The 20,145-nt window shown below is 36.3% G+C and overlaps 1 protein-coding gene across 5 annotated transcripts in view; it reads right to left on the bottom strand.

The window, feature by feature from the left end:
- The window catches only part of RYR2 (ryanodine receptor 2), an 803,099-nt gene that overhangs the window by 415,129 nt on the left and 367,825 nt on the right, over window positions 1–20,145 (bottom strand). For all 5 annotated transcript variants that reach the window (XM_070471032.1, XM_070471028.1, XM_070471029.1 and 2 more), the window contains one exon: window positions 15,290–15,446. In XM_070471032.1, coding sequence (XP_070327133.1) covers window positions 15,290–15,446 — 157 coding nt within the window. The remainder of the gene's footprint in view (window positions 1–15,289; window positions 15,447–20,145) is intronic.

Below are 20,145 nucleotides of genomic sequence, written 5' to 3' on the forward strand. Positions count from 1 at the left end.
TCATCCCATAGACAACCAGTTAGAAAATTGGAAAAAAATAATTTTTAGACTCTGTTGTTAGGCATTTCAGAGACCAAAAGCAGAAAGTGAACAGCAGACTTCTCTATAAAGACAAAGAGTACTCAAGTGATTTGTAAGATGTAGCCTTTGTCTAGGGGCATGCCCTGTCCAATCTGCTTGGAGCTCAAGTAGAGGAAAGGTTCTTTTTTTAATTTTTTTTTCATTTATTTTTAATAGTTGGAGGCTAATTACTTTACAATATTGTGGTGGTTTTTGCCATACATTGACATGAATCAGCCATGGATTTACATGTGTTCCCCATCCTGATCCCCCCTCCTGCCTCCCTCCCCATCCCATCACTCTGCATCTTCCCAGTGCACCAGTCCTGAGCACTTGTCTCATGCATCCAACCTGGGCTGGTGATCTGTTTCACACTTGGTAGTATACTTGTTTCAATGCTATTCTCTCAGAACATCCCACCCTGGCCTTCTCCCACAGAATCTGAAAGTCTGTTCTATACATCTGTGTCTCTTTTTCTGTTTTGCATATAGGGTTATTGTTACCATCTTTTTAAATTCCATATATGTGCGTTAGTATACTGCATTGGTGTTTATCTTTCCGGCTTACTTCACTCTGTATAATGGGCTCCAGTTTCATCCACCTCATTAGAACTGATTCAAATGTATTCTTTTTAATGGCTGAGTAATATTCCATTGTGTATATGTACCATCCTGACTGGCATGTAATGGTACCTCATTACATGTGGTTTTGATTTGCATTTCTCTGATAATGAGTGATGCTGAGCATCTTTTCATGTGTTTTTTTGCCATCTGTATGTCTTCTTTGGAGAAATGTCTGTTTAGTTCTTTGGCCCATTTTTTTATTGGGTTATTTATTTTTCTGGAATTGAGCTGCAGGAGTTGCTTGTATATTTTTAAGATTAATCCTTTGTTTGTTGCTTTGTTTGCCATTATTTTCTCCCATTCTGAAAGCTGTCTTTTCACCTTGCTTATAGTTTCCTTTGTTGTGCAAAAGCTTTTAAGTTTCATTAGGTCCCACTTGTTCATTTTTGCTTTTGTTTCCAATATTCTGGGATGTGGGTCATAGAGGATCCTGCTGTGATTTATGTCAGAGAGTGTTTTGCCTATGTTCTCCTCTAAGAGTTTTATAGTTTCTGGTCTTACATCTAGATCTTTAATCCATTTTGAGTTTATTTTTGTGTATGGTATTAGAAAGTGTTCTAGTTTCATTCTTTTACAGGTGGTTGACCAGTTTTCCCAACACCACTTGCTAAAGAGGTTGTCTTTTTTCCATTGTATATCCTTGCCTCCTTTGTCGAAGATAAGGTGTCCATAGGTGTGTGGGTTTATCTCTGGGCTTTCTATTGTTTCATTGATCTATATTTCTGTCTTTGTGCCAATACCATATTGTCTTGATGACTGTGGCTTTGTAGTAGAGTCTGAAGTCAGGCAGGTTGATTCCACCAGTTCCATTCTTCTTTCTCAACATTGCTTTGGCTATTTGAGGTTTTTTTGTATTTCCATACAAATTGTGAAATTATTTGTTCTAGTTCTGTGAAAAATACCGTTGGTAGCTTGATAGGGATTGCATTGAATCTACAGATTGCTTTGGGTAGTATACTCATTTTCACAATATTGATTCTTCCAATCCATGAACACAGTATATTTCTCCATCTAGTTGTGTCCTCTTTGATTTCTTTCATCAGTGTTTCATAGTTTTCTATATACAGGTCTTTTGATCCTTTAGGTAGATATACTCCTAAGCATTTTATTCTTTTTGTTGCAATGGTGAATGGTATTGTTTCCTTAATTTCTCTTTCTGTTTTCTCATTGTTAGTGTATATGAATGTGAGGGATTTCTGTGTGTTAATTTTATATCCTGCAACTTTACTGTATTCATTGATTAGCTCTAGTAATTTTCTGGTAGAGTCTTTAGGGTTTTCTATGTAAAGGATCATGTCGTCTGGAAACACTGAGAGTTTTACTTCTTCTTTTCCTATCTGGATTCCTTTTATTTCTTTCTCTGCTCTAAGTGCTGTGGCCAACACTTCCAAAACTATGTTGAATAGAGTGGTGAGTGTGGGCACCCTTGTCTTTTTCCTGACTTTAAGGGAAATGCTTTCAATTTTTCACCACTGAGGATAATGTTTGCTGTGGGTTAGTCATATATAGCTTTTATTAGGTGAAGTATGTTCCTTCTTTTCCTGCTTTCTGGAGAGTTTTTATCATATATGGATGTTGAATTTTCTCAAAGGCTTTTTCTGCATCTATTGAGATAATCATATGGTTTTTATCTTTCAATGTTAGTGTGGTGTATTACATTGATTAACTTGTAGATATTAAAGAATCCTTGCATTCCTGGGATTAAGGTTCTGTCTTATTTGATACCTGAGGTATCAAAGGACACAGTTTGGGGCTCACAAGCAGACAAAAAGATTAGACGAGCTAAATCCTGGATGAGAAAAGTAGCCACAAAATCTGTTTATGCAATCTGCCAATTCTTGTTAACCATTATACTATGCACACCCAGGGGAGCCCCAGTAAATAGTAGCAGCTAGACTCCAAAATAACTGAGCACAAACAGTACAAGCAACAGCCCACTGCCAAAGAAAGAAAGAAACTGGAGCTTCAGTTCAGCAAGATTCACTGCCTGAAAAAACCAAGGTCACTCTTCAGAAAAAATAAAATAAAATAACCCCAATCCCAGAATTCAAATAATCCTACTCATGAATGCTTGGAAAATCTAATTTCCAAATGAATATTAATATGGTTCCAGAAGTTTAAAAGATCAGCCTGAAAAATAAAAAATGATGTTTTGGCATTGGTTATGTCAGTCTGGCTCATAACTACATCAAAACTATGTCTGAACAACTGTTCTCCTTAAATTATATATACTGGACATAGTAGTGGAGATTAGACTCATTAAGAAATTTAAAGTAGTCCTAATAGCATAATGTTTTAATTATACAGACAAAGGTAGTTCAGAGACATTCTTCTAGCATTAACTGAAATTTTCCTTAAATGTCCCCAAATTATTCTGTCAAGTGGCTGAGAGAAAGAAGACAAAGGCCTACATCCTTAGCAGATGGAGTATTTTCGTATTTTCTCCTTAAGACAAATAGTGGCTAAAGTTTGAGAGTTAAAAGGTCAAAAATTAATTTATTTGCTTATATACAGGGGCACATTTTGGCAAAAAAATAGCTGGTCACTGTGAAATATGAGTCTAACAATGCTACAGGTTAAGAGAAATTGCTGGGATGGACAGGCCAGGTCAAGCTTAGCCCATCCAAGGCAGAAATGCAAAAAAACACACAGCTGGCTTTAGCCCCTGTGTTCAGAAGTTTCATGAGGAAAAACTCCAGTGGGCGGGTTTATGGAGAGAAGAGCTTTAAAACTTTTCCTGCATTTGGAGATGCAGCAGCTTGTAGAAGGCCCCTCTTTTGTCTCTTCACTAACCTTAAACCAGGCAGCCCCATGCTCTACTCATCTTCGGCCCTAGCTCACCTTTCCAATCTTTACGTCACACAATAGTTTGCAACTTGTTGGTTCTTTCCCTAAATCAAAGAAGCAGAAATGAATAAGTAATTAACAGATGACCAGATCACTTCCCTAGCTTCCCCTTCAGAAGTCTCACAAATAAACTGTGTGAACAAGGCAGTATCTAAAGAAAGATCATGCAAAGTCAATGAGCCTGCGCACTGTGGGGAATGGCCATGACTCTGACCCCGTATCTCAATGATTCACTAGATTACTTCCTGGTTTCCCTTTAAAAGCTTTCACTGCCATGCAGAATCTTCAGAGGTGGTTTTGGGGGTTGCTGAGTCCACCATCTCCCCAGACGGTAGTTATTCTGATTCAAGGCAACCTTCCTTTCTATCAGCATTTGTGACTATTCATTTTGTACGCAGCGAGCAGCAGACCTGATTCAATAACAGAGGGTCTTTGAGGAGCTTCCATGGGGACAGTGAAACAAGGACACAGAGCCTTAGGAGAAGCCCTCTAAAAATCTTGTACTATATCTTCCCTCCCCTGGAGTGTGGGCAGAACCAGTGCACATGATGGGGTATCACTTCTGCAGTTAGGTTGTGTTACACCGTGAGGGTGAAAAGATCCAGCAGATGTAGTCAGGGTCCCAATTCAATTGATTTGAGCAAACAAAACGGGAGGCTTCCCAGGGTGAGTCATACTCAATCAGGTGCGGTCTTTAAAAGAGGATTTAGGCTTTCTTTAAGCACAGAGACTACAGTGAGTCCCATCGATTTCATTCTGCTTACAATCTTCCTCTTCAGGACATTTGCACTATAAACTCCTCCACCAGCTTTCCAATCTCAGAAAGCAAGTCCATATAAAACATCCTTTCATATATATGTCTCTCATTCTGATACTGTCTCTCTCGTTAAACTCTGACTGATATCCCTCATTTTTTGTTGTTGTTGTTGTTGTTGTCTTTTTTACTTCATTTTTAAGGACATTGTTTCTTTCTAATTTTACAAGCAAAATCTGTTCATTGAAGACAACTACAAATACATAAAAGTATCAAGAATTAATGATCACCTATAGTCCTCATCTCTCCCAGAGATAACTATCATTAACATCTTGTTGCATTTCTTAGCAGCATCTCCAATTTTAAAACTTGAAGTATACTTGGCCTACAACATTATGTTAGCTCCAGATATACAACACAGTGATTCAATCATAATGCTATACATTACAAAATCATCACTATGATGTCTAATTACCATGTGTCATCTAAGATACTACAATATTATTAATTACATTCCCCATGCTGAACATTTCATTCCTATGACTTATTCATTTGTAACTGGAAGTTTGTACCTTTTAGTCTCTCTCCCTTCTGGCAACCAATAATGTTTGTTCTCTGTATCTATGAGTCTGTTCTGTTATGCTTGTTCATTGGTTTTGTTTTTTAAATTCTGCATATGTACATATATAAATATATAAGTGAAATCATGCAGTATTTGTCTTTCTCGGACTCAGCATATCCCCTACGCCCATCCATATTATTGTAAATGCTGAGATTTCTTTTTTCAGATGAGCAACATTCCATCATATATATTTGTATGTATACCATATCTTCTTTATCCATTCACCTGTCAATTGGCACTAATCAGTCTTAGTTAATATAAATAATGCTGCAATGAACACAAAAATGCACATATCCTTTCAAATTAGTTAAACACCTCATCTTAACCACAGATGGTTTCACCAAGCTCACTGTCAGGCTTAATGCTATTTAAAGTTACCATAAAAACTAAAACTGAATTTCTGTATCTTCTGTAAAACCATAGTGGGCATTACTTTCTATTATGCTATCAAAACCCTTTGAGAAACACCACCTGATTGCAAGAATTTATTCTGAATTTAATCCTAATTAAAAACAAAAATCCATCTGCATTGAAAACTTCATATAACTATTTTGATAACAAAAAAAGCCCAAGCTATCCATTTTGATTTTAATTTTTAGATATGTAATCAATCACGAAGCAACCATAAATGCAGGTGATCACAGATGAGCAATATTTCTTTTTATCTGCTACTCATTATTATTAAACCACAAGTTTTATCATTAAAGGGGGCTTCAGATTTACTATTAATACTTAGGTTCAGAGTCTAGATCTGCCACTTAACTAACCTAAGCCTAAATATAGTCATCTACATAATGAAGACTAAAAACAGTATCTAAGCTTCATAGGTTTGAACTAGGATTAAATAAGAAAAAACATAAAAAGGACTTAGCACATTACTTGGCACATTATAAGCTGTTAGCTTGACTCTTATTTTTATTGGTGGGTCTATATATTTTTAAAAATCTTAAACATATTTTGAGCCAAGAATAAAAATCTCAAATAAAAACATGCTAAAACTATGTCCTAAAAATATTTTGTTCTATTTTTACAATTTGCTCCATAATCCTTGTAATCTCATTGGAAGTCTTATTTGAGGTTGGTATTCCATCATTTCAATAGCTAAAGTTTTCTATTCATGGTTCATGAGAGGAAAAAGACTGGATAAAATCACCCAAAGAGGAATATTTTAGTGGTATTTTAAGCTAAAAAAAAAAAAATGACATCTTGGGGGCAGTGTAATACATGGGTGATTGTCAACCTACCTTATGATTAAAACTGACATTTCAATACACTAATGTAATGGTTTAAAATTCTAGGAGTAGAGAAAGTGAAGAAAAGTTCTATGAAAACCTGCATGAATCAAACTGAATTTTTCATGATATAAATGCTTTCTTTAAAAAAAAAAAAGACCAAGGATTTTGCAATATATATGTGCATCAAAACATCACATTGTACATCTTACTTTCACACATTATTAAATGTCAGTTATATCTCCCTAAAGCTGAGGGGATTAAGGGGACAACATCAGTGATATTATAAATTGTCTTTCACTTTATTGTGTTTATTCTGAATATATCCAGTCATCAACAATTGATTATTCTGCAAATCCTGAACTTGAGAATGGCTAATGAGTATACACATTAGTACAAAGATATCCCAATGACAATTTTAAAAAATCGCTCCTTATATTAACTAGTAGAACAGGTTTTTAAAGCTGTTCACAAAATTTTAAGTAAGAATGATCTTGAAATGAAGTGAAGTGAAAGTCACTCAGTTATGTCCAACTATTTGGGACCCCATGGACTACACTGTCCATGAAATTATCCAGGGCAGTATACTGCAGCGGGTAGCCTTTCCCTTCTCCAGGGGATCTTCCCAACCTAGGGATTGAACCCAGGTCTCCCACATTGTAAGTGGATTCTTTACCAGTTTTACCAGCTGAGCCACAAGGGAAGTCGAAGAACACTGGAGTGGGTAGCCTATCCCTTCTCCAGCAGATCTTCCCAACCCAGGAATCGAACTAGGGTCTCCTGCATTGCAGGTGAATTCTTTACCAACTGAGCTATGAGGGAAGCCCAGAATGATCTTAATGTTTTCAAATATATAGAATATACTTTCAAAGCAGTTTCACACAATCATAGGTAAGGGAACGCTAATGTAAAATAAGGGTCCTTAAGAGGTGATTTTCACTTCAGAATTCCTAAAACCATGTCCTTGATTCTAAGATAAAAGTTGGTATTTTCAACTGTTCTAAAAAAAGTTTAATTTTTCACCAGTAATAAAAAGTTGGTTTACAATATAGTAATTATGTCAACCAACAGTCATTTATTAATTGTATACTCAAAGTACACCAAGAACCAAAGAAATATCTTACACACATACCTTTGCCTTCCAGAAATATAAGTATTCATTATTTTCATTGGATATAGCAAAAGTATGTAAAAATATAGCAAGCATTTTCAGCTTGTCAGTGACATTAAGGGAAAACAAGAATCAGATACACCTTTAAGAAAACCTGATTATTTATTCAAAGACCAGGGACCATAACCAAGTATAATGCTTAACAAAAGGATTAAAGAAACTGTTTACCTATATCATCTTCTCTAAAATGTTAACAATATAAAAAACAGTATTTTATTTTAAAAACATATTATCTATAATTAAGAATTGTACTTTTACTCTATTTTAGTTTTAAGTTCATGCTTTTTTATTATGCAATCACAACTTTCATCATGAATAATTTTTAATTTTAATATGTAGCTCTATTAGTATAAAAATATGCATACAGTTGTTAAAGACTGAAATACATACACTCAATAGTTGTTTCTGAGTGATGGATAGTACACAATTTTAATTTACCCCTTACCATATTTTTGCATCATTTCTTTTTAAAATCTTCTATAATGATTACACATTATATATAATAGAACAAAGTAATTTAGAAATAATAGAGTTACTGTCTTGACTTCATAGAAAACACTGTATTACCTAATCTGTCAATGATTTTAAAATGAAAATTCTGTGATTTTAAAAATAAGATTTCCCCAAAAAGTTAAAAATAGAGTTTCCACGTGCTCAATTGCTTCAGACACAACCGATTCCTTGAGACGCTGTGGACTAGAGCCTACCAGGCTATTCGGTCCATGGGATTCTCCAGGCGAGAATGCTGCAATGGGCTGCTGTGCCCTCCTCCAAGGGATCAAACCCCCATCTCCTGCACTGCAGATGGATTCTTTACTGCTGAGCCCCTAGGGAAGCCCCCAGAGTTACCAGACCATTCAGCAATCCCACTTCTGGATATTTATCCAGAAAAGCTCTAGTTCAAAAAGATACAGGGACTCCTATTTTCACAGGAGCACTATTCACAGTAGCCAAGATATGGAAACAACCTAAATGTCCCTCAGCAGCTGAATGGATAAAGAAGATGTGGTACATACACACACATACACACACACACACACACACATACACAATGGAATACTACTCAGCCATAAAAACAATGAATGCCATTTGCAGCAACATGAGATTATCATACTAAGAGAAGTAAGTCAGAAAGAGAAAGTCAAATACCATATGCTATTACTTACATGTTGAATCTAAAATATGATACAGTACAGTTCAATTCAGTTCAGTCACTCAGTCGTGTCTGATTCATTGCAACCCCATGAATCGCAGCATGCCAGGCCTCCCTGTCCATCACCAACTCCCGGAGTTGACTCAAACTCATGCCCATCAAGTCAGTGATGCCATCCAGCCATCTCATCCTCTGTCGTCCCATTCTCCTCCTGCCCTCAATCCCTCCCAGCATCAGGGTCTTTTCCAATGACTCAACTCTTCGCATCAGGTGGCCAAAGTATTAGAGTTTCAGCTTCAGCATAAGTCCTTCCAATCAACACACAGGACTGACCTCCTTTAGGATGGACTGGTTGGATCTCCTTGCAGTCCAAGGGACTCTCAAGAGTCTTCTCCAACACCATAGTTCAAAAGCATCAATTCTTCAGCACTCAGCTTTCTTCACAGTCCGACTTGCACATCCATACATGATCACTGGAAAAACCACAGCCTTGACTAGATGGACCTTTGTTGGCAAAGTAGTGTCTCTGCTTTTTAATATGCTGTCTAGGTTGGTCATGACTTTCCTTCTAAGGAGTAAGCGTCTTTTAATTCCATGGCTGCAATCACCATCCACATTGATTTTGGAGTCCAAAAAAATAAAGTCTAACACTGCTTCCACTGTTTCCCCATCTATTTCCCATGAAGTGATGGGACCAGATGCCATGATCTTAGTTTTCTCAATGTTGAGCGTTAAGCCAACATTTTCACTCTCCTCTTTCACTTTCATCAAGAGGTTATTTATTTAGTTCCTCTTCACTTTCTGCCATAAGGGTGGTGTCATCTGCATATCTGAGGTTATTGATATTTCTCCCGGCAATCTTGATTCCAGGTTGTGCTTCTTACAGCCCAGCGTTTCTCATGATGTACTCTACATAGAAGTTAAATAAGCAGGGTGACAATATACAGCCTTGACGTACTCCTTTTCTTATCTGGAACCAGTCTGTTGGTCCATGTCCAGTTCTAACTGTTGCTTCCTGATCTGCATATAGGTTTCTCAAGAGGTGGGTCAGGTGGTCTGATATTCCCATCTCTTTCAGAATTTCCCACCATTTATTGTGATCCACATAGTCAAAGGCTTTGGCATAGTCAATAAAGCAGAAATAGATGTTTTTCTGGAACTCTCTTGCTTTTTCGATGATCCAGTAGATGTTGGCAATTTGATCTCTGGTTCCTCTGCCTCTTCTAAAACCAGCTTGAACATCTGGAAGTTGACGGTTCACGTATTGCTGAAGCGTGGCTTGGAGAATTTTGAGCATTATTTTACTAGCATGTGAGATGAGTGCAATTGTGTGGTACTTTGAGCATTCTTTGGGATTGCCTTTCTTTGGGATTGGAATGAAAACGGACCTTTTCCAGTCCTGTGGCCACTGCTGAGTTTTCCAAAGTTGCTTGCATATTGAGTGCAGCACTTTCACAGCATCATCTTTCAGGATTTGAAATAGCTCAACTGGAATTCCATCACCTCCACTAGCTTTGTTCGTAGTGATGCTTTCTAAGGCCCACCTGACTTCACATTCCAGGATGTCTGGCTCCAGGTGGGTGATCACACCATCATGATACAAACGAACTTATTTATGGGACAGAAACAGACTCACAGACATAGAGACAAACTTGTGGTTGTCAAGGGGGAGTGGGTGGGGAAGGGATGAATTGGTAGTTTGGGATTAGCAAGTGCAAACTATTATATATGGGATGGACAAACAATAAGTCCTACTGTGTAACACAAGGAACTGCATTCAATATCCTGTGATAAATCATCATGGAAAAGAATACAAAAAATAAAGTATATGACATGTACAACTGAATCATATTGCTATACAGCACAAAACAACATAACACGAAATCACCTATACTTCAATAAAATAAATTAAATAAACAAATACAATGTTTTCCTTGGTTTCACCTCTGTTTTCATGAATCTCAACCATGTTATACACAAACTGATAGTGTGTTATTAGCAACCTGTGTATTAGCATGGTTCCATGAATGTGAGCTCCATATAGGAGACCAGTTTTAGAGAAATCAAACAGCTCATTGGGTTTCCCAGGTGGTGGTAGGGGTAAAGAACCCACCCGCCAGTACAGGAGACTTAAGAGACCTGGGTGTGATCCCTGGGTTGGGAAGATCCCCTGGAGGAGGGCTTGGAAACTCACTCCAGTATTCTTCCCTGGAGAATCCCATGGACAGAGGAGCCTCGCAGGTTACAGTCCAAGGGGTGACAGAGAGTCAAACATGACTGAAGCAACTTAGCGTGTACATATGCATGCAAACAGTTCATTAAAAGGCAATACTGAAATTTCAGTTCTCTGTTTTTTCAACGTCAGCTATGACAGTATGCAATCACCAAAAGCCAGAAACAGAACCTCTGAGCAGAGACCACAGAAGAATCTGGTCAGTAAAAATTCTTCAAATGCAAACTATAATAACACTGACAGAACAAAAGCAGAGATATTTATGGGGAAATGTTTCAAAAGCTATTGCTTTGGATGAGAACTGTTTCGAGATTTTGAAAATATTCATAGCTTTTGAGTCAGTATTTCTGATTCGAGGTCTCCCCGTAAAGAAAGAAATTTAAAATGTGCACAAGACTTATGTCCAAATATGTCAGTGCAATGATTGAATTTTTTAACAGATTTTTTTGTTACAAAGGAAAAAATGGCTATCATAACAGACAAAACAACCAGAGATTTTTTTTAAGTTAAATAAAATCTTTCCCCTTGCACTCATATTCTCATATACCTTCCATATTGATCTGTTTTTTAGTTTTATTTTTTATATTTTATTGAAGTATAGTTGATTTGCGATGTTGTGTTAATTCTCACTGTATAGCAGAATGATTCAGTTCCATATATATGCACATTCTTTCTCATATTCTTTCCATTATGGTTTATCACAAGAGTTTAAATATAGTTCCCTGTTGTACAGTAGGACCTTGATGTTTATCCATTCTCTACATAATAGTTTGCATTTGCTAACCTCAACCTCCCAATCCTTTCTTCTTTCTCCTGCCTCCTCCATTTAGATCTTTCTAAAGCAGTCAAAATTAAAAGATTAGCACAGATTTTTCACATCTAACATATAATCATATACAAACACACACTGGGGTCATTTTCTTCACTTTTAAAAAAAGGTGAGATTTTTAAATTGCATTCTAATTTGCTTTTTTTACTCAACAATATATATTATGATGGATATCTTTCCAAATCAATATATTCTCATAGCTAATACCACTAAGTTACCAACTCTATTAATATTTGTTAAACATTTGAGTCTTTACCAGGTTTTTTTTTTTTTTGCCATGGCAAGGAATGATAAAGGTAATATGCACAGTTTTATTTATTTCTATAAGAAAACCCCTCTCATTTAAAATGCACTTATATAGAATGTTGCTAGATCAATGGAGGCATGTATGCAAGACATTTTGAAATGTTAATATATGTGTCTGTTTTGTGTTTGCATTTCTAGCAATAACCCAGACCCTGTTTTGCTCAGTTCAGTTCAGTAGCTCAGTCATGTCCAGCTGTTTGCAACCCTATGGACTGCAGCACACCAGGCCTCCATGTCCATCACCAACTCCCGGAGCCCACCCAAACTCATGTCCATTGAGTTGGTGATGCCATCCAACCATCTCATCCTCTGTCGTCCCCTTCTTCTCCCGCCTTCAATCTTTCCCAGCATCAGGGTCTTTCAAATGAGTCAGCTCTTCACACCAGGTGGCCAGAGTATTGGAGTTTCAGCTTCAACATCAGTCCTTCCAATGAACACTCGGGACTGATCTCCTTTAGGATGGACTGGTTGGATCTCCTCGCAGTCCAAGGGACTGTCAAGAGTCTTCTCCAACACCACAGTTCAAAAGCATCAGTTCTGCTGCGCTCAGCTTGCTTTATAGTCCAACTCTCACATCCGTACATGACCACTGGGAAAACCATAGCTTTGACTAGATGGACCTTTGTCGGCAAAGTAGTGTCTCTGCTTTTTAATATGCTATCTAGGTTGGTCATAACTTTCCTTCCAAGGAGTAAGCATCTTTTAATTTCATGGCCGCAGTCACCATCTGCAGTGATTTTGGAGTCTAAAAAAGCTAGAGGCATCCATTTGCCTCCTGGAGAAGTAGGACTGTTATAGTAGAAAGACTGAAAAGAGAAAGATTGTGGAGGTATTCAGCTTTCTATAGCAAAATAGGATTTCTGAAGACTATAGGAATATGATTGTTAGAGAAATAATGAAAAGAGAAAGTTGAATTTCAGATTTCTCCAGCAATAACAAGAACTGAGGAGACCACAATTAGACAATAGTGTCTGGCAGCTGCCTGGGAGCCTGGAGAGCGGACAAGAAAGCGCTTGACTACATGACGTCCTGGGGCAGCTCTGACAGCCTTGAGGGTGAATGGGTGACTAGCCAGTACAGGGTTCCAGACCTGGAGATCAGGCCTGGTTATTGAAACTCACCCTGGGCAGTGGTTTGGAGCAGGGTTAACCTTATGTTCACCAGTTCTTCTATACACCCAGCTAAGTGACTATCCATAGAAGGTGGACAAGTGACTCATCTCTCCTGCCTTTAGTTTTTCCATCTGTAAAATGGGGATCCTGTTTCTCAGTGAGATCACTTACAGAAAATACTCAGCTCAAACTGTAGACTTACCGAGAATCACAGAATGGTAGCAATTATCATCTTTAAAAGGTGAAGGATTTAGGGAAAAAGGGGTCCCTGCTTCCCAGTGCCTGAAACAAGGTTTAGGAAGGCATGGACTATCAGCATCTTCCTTGCTCCCAGTTGAGATCAAGTCAGCCCTCATATGTTCTGGGTGAAAAAATGTCCACTTCCTTTCGTGTACAGACTTCCCTTTCTTCCACTACCTTTGTTCAGTAAATTTTACTACAGTTGAATGTTTGGATTTTTACTCAGAAATATCTTGTTTGTTACTTGACTTTGAAATTTTAAGAAAATATTTTTTGACTTATCACTATTTTACTGGAAGCAATGAGAACACCTTTTACTTTTCTTCTTTCACCTCCAGTTTTTGTTAGATATATATTTACCTTTTTAAATGCCATGTCTTGGAAAAATTTCTAATGCTATTTCAATGTGATTTGCATGTTCATATTTTTCCCCTTCTCTGGGATTTTATTTCAGTAGATACTTTTTGCTGGGATGTCATGCATTTCTTTGCACTTTTCCAATTTTCTGCCATCTTTTTTTCTTGAAAAGGGCTTTCACCATCAGATAACTGATCATCGTTGGCAGGTTGAATTTTTTTGTCTTTCTGGACTGAGGGATTATCAGTGGATAAACCAGTAAATTCCCACCTCTGTGGTGAAAGTCTTGAGGAAGAAGCCCACTGGCACCAAGTCTGTTCACAATGTGATCAACTGCGCTTTCCAACTAAAGAAAGTCCACCCAAGTACTCTCCCTTCAGAGCTCCCCTGTAGGTGCCTATAACAACTACAAATGCTGATTCTGTCTCAGATTATCCACTGGAACTGACCAGCTTGTCTGTTTCCACCAGAATGAATAGGGACCTGCACTGGATGTCGTTCCTGGAAAGCTTGGGAGAACTCACCAAATCAGAAGCATCTTCCACCATTCTGTGTCTTCCAAAGCAAGAGAACTGAGAGATGGCATTAGAGACGTAAACTCAGGCTACTACCTTTTCAGAGTTAGTTCTGGTCTTGCTCAAACATACCTTTATCTGTAACACGGGCATAAAGTTATGCATCTCTGAGACAAAGCTAACCAGTAATTCAATACCATTTCTAACACAATGCCCAAATTTCACAATAATCTTTAACTTAAGGACAGAAATATACAATTATCTTAAAAAGGCACACAGCAGGCACTTGGCACATGTCAAATGAATAAGCGGTTTTCAGCTTTCCTGAGACACTTGACTGTTCAGGACATGTGCTGTTTTGCTGAGGCATGGTTAGCAATCCACTGCATGGTGGGGTTGGTGAGCTGGGAATCTCATCAGGTACTATGGCTTCCTAGGTGGTGCTAGTTGTAAAGAACCTGTCTGCCAATGCAGGAGATGTAAGAGACCTGGATAAGAGACACAGGTTTGATCCCTAGGTTGAGAAGATCCCTTGAAGTAGGAAATGGCAATCCACTCCATTATTCTTGACTGGAGATTTTCACAGACAAAGGAGCCTGGTGGACTACAGTCTACGGGGCCACAAAAAGTCAGACACAACTCAGCTACAGTCTACAGGACCACAAAGAGTCAGACACGACTCAGCTCACACACACACACACACACACACACATCAGGTACTGAGAGAGTCTAACTGTGCACCAGCATTTCAACCTGACTTTGATATGCACTTATTTTGTCTATTCTACTCAACATCTACTTCAGAGAATTCTCACGAAAGATCTAAGGACATTCTTAGATGTTTTGTCCTTACACAGGATTCAACAGACCTAAGAAGAAAGGTCTGTATGTAAGAGCAGATATGTAACTGAGCCTGTGAGGAAAAGGTTCTGCTGATGTGCCCCTCACACTGTTATGCAACAGCAAGCACAAGGTCTGTACTTACTGCACTGTCAATGCCTAAGAAAACTAAAAGGAGTTGGATGGATATGCTACATGCAAATAACCAAAGAAGGATAAACCAAGTGAAACACCTGGGCAGGTTTTACTGGTTTAGGAAATGGATTTGACTGAAGAGGAATGAATAGAAGAGTAACTGGGAATTTAGAAATTTGTGTAAAACATACATCATTTTTCTTTGTATTTCTAACATCAAAAGAAATGCAGTGGGAAATCCAAAATTATATCCGTCTTACCTTGGAAGATCGGAAGGTAAATGCAGTTGATTTGACATCAGCTTTCTCTTTGTCCATGAGTAGAAGGCTTTTGTCTTCCATGAGACTCAAGTATTTTCCTGTTGTGACATGGCGCAGTCGAAAAGGTTGTCCCCATCTTATGTGGCTTCCACTCCACCTAACAAAAAATGTTAAGACTTGATTCAAGAGCAAACACAATGACAGGAGAAACAGCAATTAAAATGTATGTGTCAGACGATGAAAAAGGAGGTTTTACATACACTGTCTTCCTGAGTGTTTCCAAAGACCTTATGATGGTGGCAGTATTTTTATTTCACAAATAACAAAATGGTTATTTGGAATGGTTATAGGTAACATTCAATGTCACATAGATAATAATAAGTAGAAGCAAAATTTATCTCAAGGTCTTCTGACATTAAATGTAATACTATCCACACCAAACACTACTAAGATGACTAAGAACTTATGTTCTAATTTCTAATCACTAGTCACAGATAAAGACATTATGAGATTAAAATGACACTTTAAACTCATAAAACCCATAAACTAGGATTTACTAGTTTTTTGTTGGATTTGAACAGATTTGAAGGCAAGTGGTACTAAAGTTAATGCCTAATTATATTAACTGGAATTCATATATACAAACTGAATTAGACATTTATCTGAGAAAAAGAAATCTCATCTTATGCTTTAAATTTTAATAATATGGAACAATGATGTCAACAAAAATCAAGGAACAAAAGAGACAAATGAAGAAACCAAATTTGAATAGGGTCAAGAGAAAAAAAGGCAAGAAAATGTGCAAGTAAAGCACAGAAAATGAAAACTAAAGTTGCAGAAAAAAGATAAAAAGCAAAATTGTGATTATCAAAATCTGCTTTTAAAAACACTGGATTTCGAATAGAGAAGAAAAGAAAAATGAAGATACAGACCATTCTCACATTGTACAGAACTGTGTTAGCTGAAAGCTATATATAACAGAACCTTGCCCTCACTATGGTAAAGAGTGGAAGCAAAGTTCCAATAATGGAGACTTTCAGTTATCATGCTAGTGTGCAAAGCAAAGACAGCCTCTTATCAATGATAAGAAATGTGCTAAAAATCAAATTTTTTTTCAATAAGGTAAAAATAAGAAAGATTCACCATGCCCATAAAACCAAGAGAAAATAATGATGGCAAAATTGCTATCAGACAAATTAAAATTCAAGGCAAAAAGTATAAAGGAGCTTTATTGTTGTTGTGGAGTTATTAAGTCATGTCCAACTCATTCGCGACCCGCCAGGCTCCTCTGTCCATAGGATTTCCCAGGCAAGATTACTGGAGTGGGTTATCACTTTCTTCTCTAGGGAATCTTCCTGAGCCAGGGATCAAACTTGCATATCCTGCTTGGTAGGCAGGTTCTTTACTACTGAGCCACCTGGGAAGCCCATAAAGAGGATACAGTTGATTATAATGAGAAAGATATGCTCTAAAAAGAATGCACTATTTCATGAAGCTTCACATGCCAATGGCACACAGAAAATGAAACACAAGACACACAAGCATAAATTTTTAAAAGATAATTACAGGAGAAGCTCTTACCACTACAAACAAATCAAACAGATAAAAAATAAATATGTAGAGGATTCCAATATGATTTATTAATTAATAAACTTGTTTCCATACAGAATCATTAAAAACTTTTAGGTTCTATGAGTTATGAACACTGCATTTATTTTTTTAGATTTGCAGTAGATTTATTAATGTCAATTTTGTTTCAACAAATTATCTTTAAATCAATTTTATGCTGTTGTTGGACTATAAAGAAAGCTAAGCGCCGAAGAATTGATGCTTTTGAACTGTGGTGTTGGAGAAGACTCTTGAAAGTCCCTTGGACTGCAAGGCGATCCAACCAGTCCATCCTAAAGGAGGTCAGTCCTGGGTGTTCATTGGAAGGACTGATATTGAAGATAAAACTCCAATACTTTGGCCACTTGATGCAAAGAGCTGACTCATTTGAAAAGACCCTAATGGTGCGAAAGATTGAGGGCAGGAGGAGAAGGGGATGACAGAGGATGAGATGGTTGGATGGCATCACCGACTCAATGGACATGAGTTTGGGTGATGGACAAACAGGCCTGGCATGCTGCAGTTCATGGTGTGGCAAAGAGTCAGACACGACTGAGCAACTGAACTGAATGCTGTTTCCCTAACTTGGATTTTTCTTAACCTGAAATAGTAGCCTGGAAAATTAATACTAGGATGATACTGCAATAAGTTCAAGTTTTACATGGAAATGTTTACAAAGATAATTATTTTGGATAAGTCCTCCTACTAAAATAATAACCATGCACCAATAAATCCTGATAATAACACAGTAGTGCCTTAAAAATGAAATTTAAGTTTGTTTACCAACAATAGCATGTTAAAGCATTTCTAATCTGGTAATAGAAAAGCTTTGTGTATTTCCCTCATAAAATTAAGTGTACTGTTTGCAGATGCTACAAAAAAGCAATTATTTTTAATACCATTCCATTATTTCAAGGAGCATTTGAATATTTTATCAAATAATGACTCATCCTACCCAGAGAAAACAACTTCATTTTCAAAAAGTCCATAAGTATGTCCTGAAACACATAGTTTTCACCAGAACATCTAGACAGGATTCTGGATCCCATGTTCAAATCTATTTGAGCTCAAAACTAATAGGGTTCATATATATAAGTACTCTTCTCAATCCACCAAGGGAATTCTGTTAGAAATAGAATGAACTTGCCCAATTCTCAGTCAAATATTGTGAAGTCTAAGCACATTTTCTTTAGCTCACAAGCGCTCAAATTAGCTCATCTCATGTGTTCATGGTCCAAAAGAAATGAGGACAAGGACAGGAGAATCAAGGGCAAGAAACTAATATTTCAGTAAAACCTGAAAACAGTTGAAATAAAGTACTTATATAAACCAGTTTCCTATGTTAACGTACTAGACAACTGTTCTCAATGTATTATCTACATTTACTTGTAAATATCTCAAAGGAATGAGGATGTTAATTTTTTTTTAATTTGTAACATAAGAAAGTAGAATTTTAAGTATACATAATGTGTATTTATAATTGCAGTGATCATTTCTATTACAGAAGCCAACACATATCCTACATATAATAGTCTTAAATTTTGCATTGGAGTATAATATAGGAATGTGTTTTCTACTACATTTGACTTCCCCAATTAAAGCTTACTTCATTAAAAAGTTTATGATACTGAAAAACTTTTGACACAATTAATGTTATTTGTATGATATTGTAATATAAAACATATTATTACTGGATTACATAAATTATTACAAATATATAGTTTGGCACCTCACTGGAGAAAAAAACCATATGGTATCCCAAAGATTATAATATAAATGTTGACCTTTGGTATATAGTTCTGTTATACACATAAGCAGTAATTTGAATATCACTTCCAAAGAAAGGTAAGTAATTATGTGACCACTGAATATAATAAGAACACATGCAAATTGAATGCAATCTAATTTATACATTTACAGTGATGCCAAAGGAGGTCAAAGATGCAACCAAATCTTTTTAATAAAAAACTTCAATGGAGAAATCCATTCAGATATTTTCAAGAGTATTTGTGTAATTACAGCTCATCAATAACATTGCTGACAATGAAATGGAGGTCTTGTCAGACTTTTAGGAGCTCTTATCCTTTTTTTTTTTTTAATAAGTGATAGACAGGTTTAGGACCTGTCTTCCTCAAAACAAAAACAAAAACAAAAACAATAATTTAAGTACACAATCGTGAAGGATAGGTAGAGCTACAAATGTGAAAAAAAAAATCTGAAATCTGTTTTATAAAGGCACTATTTCATCTCTAATTAAGCTGTCATTTTTAATAATACACAAGGCAAATTATAGAAATATATGTATATATTTGGAATTCTTTTCCCTAGATTCTCTATATAATTTATGAAGCACATAAAGTCTTTGAGCTTTCTTCCTTTTACTTTATAAGTCATCTCTTCTATTTCCATCCCATTAATAGATTCACTGTCCATAAAATCTTACTTTTAAGTTTAAGATTTATCAGTTTTAATATTTCAGTGGGTTTGACCAATTGTAAATTTATATAGAAAGAAACTTAGTATTATTAGTTAATTGATAAATAATGGATTAATATAGAGCACTTTTTTAAAGTTGCATACTTACAATCAGAGGAAATATAGAAATAAATTTAATTTACATGCATATTTTTGTTGAGTAGGAGTAGACAGAGTGAGCAGAAAATCAATCATAAAAAAATCTGATTGGGGTAAAATTCTGTCATGGGAGAGTAAAACTAATATGATTTCAATGAGAAAGATGAACAACATATTTTTTCACTGTTAAAGAGACCATGTTCAAGCATTTTTAAATAAATAAAGATGGGCATTAAATTGCAGAAGTACACAAGGTCAATAGGATACTTTTATGAGAGTAGTTTACTTATGTTATCTTAAAATGCTGCTACTTAAAATACACTGTAAGTTATATTCTATGCATCCATGTAAACTGATAATGAAAAAAATTCTATGTTGAGCCTAGCAATGTTCAAAGAAATACAGAGTTTTTGAAATTATTGTACAGAGTACATAAGCAAAAAAATAAAATAAAATAAACCCTGGAGACCACTGAACTATTTTAATCATTAACCTCAAAATATCAAGTTAATAAAATACAGCAATTCCATAATAAGTCAGTTCCCTACACACATCCATGAAAGTCTATTACCCTAAATCAATAAATTTTTAAAGTGTAATATAACAGGGAAAAAATGCGTTGAAAACTCTGTTTTCTGGACAAAGGAATGACCTTCTAATCTTTTTTTTAATTT

Source organism: Odocoileus virginianus, chromosome 7, assembly GCF_023699985.2.
Source record: "Odocoileus virginianus isolate 20LAN1187 ecotype Illinois chromosome 7, Ovbor_1.2, whole genome shotgun sequence".
Taxonomy (NCBI): Eukaryota; Metazoa; Chordata; class Mammalia; order Artiodactyla; family Cervidae; genus Odocoileus; species Odocoileus virginianus.